This window comes from Cinclus cinclus, chromosome 9 (assembly GCF_963662255.1).
Source record: "Cinclus cinclus chromosome 9, bCinCin1.1, whole genome shotgun sequence".
NCBI lineage: Eukaryota > Metazoa > Chordata > Aves > Passeriformes > Cinclidae > Cinclus > Cinclus cinclus.
In genome coordinates this window covers 11,197,667-11,203,666 of record NC_085054.1, presented here as the reverse complement: position 1 = coordinate 11,203,666, position 6,000 = coordinate 11,197,667, and the positions used below count along the sequence as shown (strand labels likewise).

General features: G+C 34.7%; 1 protein-coding gene across 12 annotated transcripts in view; it reads right to left on the bottom strand.

Moving 5' to 3' along the window:
* Positions 1-223: 223 nt before the first annotated feature.
* LOC134047227 (sodium channel protein type 2 subunit alpha-like) overlaps positions 224-6,000 on the bottom strand; it is a 51,662-nt gene continuing 45,885 nt past the window's right edge. For all 12 annotated transcript variants that reach the window (XM_062498235.1, XM_062498234.1, XM_062498238.1 and 9 more), the window contains 4 exons: positions 5,442-5,579; positions 3,635-3,739; positions 2,269-2,539; positions 224-1,416 (listed from right to left, as the gene is read on the bottom strand). In XM_062498235.1, coding sequence (XP_062354219.1) covers positions 224-1,416; positions 2,269-2,539; positions 3,635-3,739; positions 5,442-5,579 — 1,707 coding nt within the window. The remainder of the gene's footprint in view (positions 1,417-2,268; positions 2,540-3,634; positions 3,740-5,441; positions 5,580-6,000) is intronic.

The following is a 6,000-nucleotide window of genomic DNA, read 5'->3' as shown; positions in this document are numbered from 1 at the left end:
ATTAACAGAGTCACAGTCTGATGATAGAGGCTCACTGTTTTGTTATAGGCACTGACCTTAAGTATATATGTAATGTATATATATGCACACACACGCGCGCGCACACACACACATATATCTGTAAAAACTGTCAGTTTGGCATAAATCTCCTGCAGGAGTCCAGTAGATGATTCATTCTCAAAGACTGTAAACAAGTTGTCCCCTTAACAAAATTCTTAGATCATTATTTTTTATTTTCCCTGATGTCTTTACCTTTGTAGTTCTTTTCTGCTTTGTCTTTTTCATATTTTTCTTTGTCTGGCTTTGTTACACTGTCATAAGAGGGTGGGGAAGTTGTAGAAGAACTCTCATCCGTTTTTTCTGGAGTGGAGTTCCCTTTTAGTTTATCAATAATTATCTCTTTTATACTGTGTCCATCTCCTTCTTTGTTTTTATTTCTATTATATATACTAGACACCTGTTTAACTTTTAGCCTTAAAAGGTGACGTCTGTAAGCACGCTGAATGATGACAGCAGACACCTCCTCCTGCTTTCGTTTCAGTGTGGTTGTAATTGGTTCATAGGAGACTTTGGAAGGATTGGCTGCCATAAACCGATCTTCCATCTGTATTCTGAGGGCGTCCATCTCCCCGCTTTCCCCCAAGACACGCTTTGTGAAAGCAAACAAGATGTCAAGGCAGTGAATTCTGTCACCGCTCACCATGGGCAGATCCATTGCAATAAGCTGGACTTTGTTTGGTTTTGCTATGAGAAGAGGTGGATCTAACGAAGCTGCAAAATCTGATAATTTACTATATTCTATGAATTGTGTTGCATCGGGATCAAACTTCTCCCAGACTTCATAGAACATCTCAAAGTCATCCTCACTCAAGGGTTCAGCGCTTTCTTCAGTAGCAACACTGAAGTTCTCCAAAATCACAGCAATGTACATGTTCACCACTACCAGAAAGGATATGATAATGTAGCTGACAAAGAAGAAAATCCCAACAGAAGGGTTGCCACAGTCACCTTTCACAGAGCTCCCCGGATGATCTTTATGGGGGTCACAGTCTGGCTCCCCACTGTTCAGAATTGGGGCGAGCAAACCGTCCCAGCCAGCGGACGTGGTGATCTGAAACAGGCAGATCATGCTGTTGCCAAACGTTTCAAAGTTGAACATGTCATCGATCCCAACTTCCCTCTTGACATAGGCAAAGTTGGACATGCCAAATATCGCGTAGATGAACATGACCAGGAAGAGCAGCAGCCCAATGTTGAACAAAGCAGGAAGAGACATCATCAAAGCAAAAAGCAGAGTGCGGATTCCCTTAGCGCCTTTAATGAGGCGCAGGATTCGACCGATTCTGGCGAGCCGGATGACTCTGAAGAGTGTGGGAGATACAAAGTACTTCTCAATCATCTCAGCCAAAAACATACCTAGGAAAAGAAAGTGAATAATTAAAATACAATTTTAAATTAATTAATTACCTATAGAAAGATTTATTTATTGCTATCTCCAAAATAATCAGTACAGTGATCCTATGTTACAACAAAAAAAATTATATGAGTTATTACATTTTATTGAAAGCTGTTAATAAGGTGAAACAATCTCTCCTTGTGTTGAAATGCTATCCTGGAGAAGGTAAATAAGTAAAATAAAGACTACCTACTTGTTGCAAGTAGGTAGTTCCTGGCAAAGCTTTTCATAGTTCTTAAAATGGTAGGGAAAGGGATGATTATGTTATAGATACAGCTAATTCTCGAAGCTGAGCCTATAACCACTGTCTTTTATGAAGGATGATATTGGCTTCATTTCTGCAAGTCAGAGATTTCTTTACCAGATCTATGTTTTATCAGCACAATCTTTCTCAATGTGTCACTTATTTGCACCTTAGACAGTCACTAGCTTTTAACTGACAAATCTTAGCTAGCAGAAGCAAAAAAAAATCTCACCCATTTCACATAATTTTCAGTTTTAGTAATGAAAGTAAATCTGTGGTTAGTTTGCATATACCACTAAACATTCTTCTTTATATTTGTGCACATTAATCTAATGTGCCAAACAGTTCCATTATGTCTTTTGTTGTGGAAAATGCCAGTGAATCCAATGGGAGACATAAAAATCTCATATGCAACATAGTATATACTATTTGCTAGATAGTATGAAGATCCAAATCAACATGTAATTAATTTAGGAAAAAGGAAATTCTACTATCAGTATCAACATACTTGAAACTAATATTTCCTATTTCTTCCACTAGCTCTTTCTTGAAGGGGAATTGCTCTTACCTACTATGGAGAGAATCACAACCACAAAATCAAAAATATTCCAGCCTATAGTGAAGTAGTAATGGCGAAGTGAAATCAATTTCAGGACAAATTCTCCAGTGAAAAGGACAATGAACACCAGGTTAATCCGGGATAAAATCGTTTCCATTTCTTTACTCTGATCATCTGTTTCTACCATCATTGTGACCATGTTAAGGCAGATGAGTATCATGATGCTGATGTCAAATACTTGTTTGGTTACAAAATCAAAGATCATGCCTTGGAATTTGTTCTGCAAACACAAAGATGGAATACAGTTTATACAGTGAAAATATTTGTCTTTTAAAGTGCCAAATCAGACAAGAACTCCCTTCAAAGTTTAGGAGTGCAGAGAAAGACTCATTCACAATATCAGCATGAATATAAGCCCAATACATGCTGGTTTATCTCATCCTGTTAGACTGAATCAAGAAGTTCACCACTGTCAGCTGAAGAGACAAGAAGGTAAACTGTGCAGTAATAAGAGTAGTAACAATGACAATTAATATTATTGGGGTAAAATAGGTGGGGAAATTGATAGCCAGCAAGAGTACTAGCCAAATAGAAACTAATCTTCTTATCTTTATTCTCAGATAGTTTTAGAATGCTAACCCTTTTTCTTCCTTAAACTAATTGTTCTTGGTGATATCATTGTGCTGCTGAAGATCCATGTCTCAAACACACCATGACTGTAATATCCTAGTTTTTCTTTAGTATTTATCTCAGTGTTTTTCCCATATGTCTCTCCTTAGAAAATCTATTTTTAACCACTTGGTGCATAAGGTGCAACAAGTATTTTATTTTTTTTAAACAGTGTAGGAGTTCAGAAAATAACAAGAGTGGTGTCTTGTCTTAGAGACAAATTTATCGTAGTCTATGCTTTACTCCCTAGGACATTCTTTTATTCGGTAAGATTTTCTGCATCTGTCCTTCCCATTAAGTTACCAGTGCCCCTTTCTGTCTTCAGCAGCAAGGGCCAGTGCATCCCCATTTCCCAAAAATTCTCTGTGAGGAGAAAAAACAGAAAATGAAGTTTATCCCTGGTAACAAGAACCAATAAATATTCCAATTAAGTGTGATTTTCCAGGACTTAGGCAGGGAATTTTGAAAATTATCATATTAACATTATTAAAAAATTTTGTTCATACTTCAGTGTGTATGCTTTTAAACAAAATATGAATGATCTAATCTGGTGGATTAAAAAAGGGACAATTTCTACCTTTACAATAAAATAAATGGAAAAAATTATTTTCTTTCCAGACCTATAACCTTATCTTAGCTTGTGCACAAGATCATATTCCCAAATGAGCATTTAATATTGGGGTTATAAAAATCAAATTGCTCGTACCACTGGCCTAGGTATAGGTTTCTGTGGCTTTTTGGATCCCAGTTTTTTCATTGCATTGTAATATTTCTTCTGTTCTTCTGTCATAAATATATCCTGACCTCCAAAGTAAAGAAATAATATCAAAATTAATTAGTATCATATCCACACATAATACATTTACCTACAATATGTCTCTCTGTAATATAATATTAAAATTAATTTATATTAAAAAGGAAGGGTTTTTTTCAGGTGTTTATAGTGTGGATGCTCATATGCATTCCTAACACACAGGAAAAAGCCTATTGTTGGTGCCTTGTCATCTTGACAGTTGAGTTTTTTCAATGTCTTCATGCACTTCAAAAGTGTTTGCTGAAATGGATAAAAGTTCTTGCTGTAAAAGTTCTGATTATATTCAATAACTTGCTGATTAGGATATGTTTATTGAATAGGAGCATCACTAGTGCCTTATATGTCCTATCTTCTATGCAGATTTTTAGGATTACAGCTAGACAGGTCTCACAGAGGCATAACTTTGAGGCACAAGTTTTGTTAGGAGAGTGTATTAGTATCTAATCCGTGGGTTTCAACGGCAAACCAGCCCCCACCTTTGATTTAAAATTAAGAAAAGTAATTCATGTCATGCCATAGCAAATTAAAACACCACTGGAAGCTGGCAAACTGCAATCAGCCTTTGTTTGCAGGTGCAAATGCTGCCAGTCAGATGTGCAATTGACTGACTGACTTCCAGTATAAGTAAATTGTGCCTATTGATGAATCTGTGCTAGGTCAGATGGAAGCACGATGTCAACGTCACCGTCTGCTAACTTGACTAGCACAGCCTGAAGCATCACACAATTGAAAAGAACCCCAGATATGTTTATGACTCTTTTAGGAAGCTAAGGAATATTTGCACAGGGGAAAATTTTTGTAGTTTGCAGTTTTCTTCTACCAGAGAGACTGTCTGATATTGCTCTTTTTTAATTGGTGACTGGAAAAAAAGCAGATCATGTGAAACTGCTTTTTCACAGCACACAAAAATTTAGAATGACCCTGGCATTTGAAAACTAAAAAATGTGGGGCTTTAAAATATTTTAAATGTGACTATTTGTTTTTTTCTTACATTTTATAGTTCTTTAAAACTGGAATGTATGCATTATCAATACAATTATTTTAAACATACTTGTATGTCAAAAGTATACAGAAAGTAAACACCATTCCCTGTATATCTTTGCTTTATTCCTGATGAGGAATTATAGGTTGTATTTGTGTCTAATGAATTAATCTCATTTCTCATAAAAGTGTTAGGAACAAAAAAGCCCTTATGTACACTTTTTAAATTTTATCTATAAGCCTATTCATATGAGGTCTATTTGACTTACTCTTAACTTGCTGTTTAATCAATTTGCAGATCCATTATTCATTGTATGAACACAATGCCATATTGTGTCTTCATTAAGTCTCAAGGGTTTGTAAGAATAGTTATAATTAATGTACCTTAATTTATCTTAATTCTATGGAGTCAATTGAAAAAGAAATTATTTCATGCCAGATAATATTGCATCTAATCAAACCAATAATTCATGTTCACTTTTCATGTCTTCATTTTAACTGTTTACTCAATTTGAAAATTATTATGAACCAACTTTTCACTTGTCAAAATGATAAAAATGCAAAGTTCAGATTCACATCCACAGACTTTAGCACAGATTATCATTTAAAAAGAGAAACTTCACTTAAGGTTTTGAAATGACTTTTGATTTTTATTTGCCTTATAGAAATAACTTATTAATTATAGCTAGTAATTCATACTGATATGGAAAATACTTATCTTCTTTTTTTGTTGATTGAAGTTGTCTATAATAACACCAATGAAAAGGTTCAAGGTAAAAAATGATCCAAATATGATAAAGATGACAAAATAGAGATACATATACAAGTTGTCCTCATACTTAGGTTGATCTTTTACCTAGAAAATATTAAAAAAAAATATTACCCATGAGAATACTAGATGTAAAAACCAATATGTGTAATTTAGATTTAGGTACATGCCATCTCAGATAGAAGAGCTATTAGCAGGACTAATTTATTACAAAGATCCAAGTCATCCATTCCCATCCATATTTGGAGAGCAGGAAGTTGACAGACTTATTGCTCATGTGGAATTTTTAAGTAAATGTGCCCACACATATGTTTGCGTATGTATGTTGTGTGTATATATATCAAAAATTCCTCATATAGAAGAAAGAAACAATGTGGGATGCAGAGCAGTTATTAATGCTTAAAATTTTGCTAGCAGAAATCTAAATATTTTATATTGTGTTCAGTATATTATCATGCAACAGAATCAATAAATTTTACTGCCACCTAAATCTCCCTGGAACACTTTT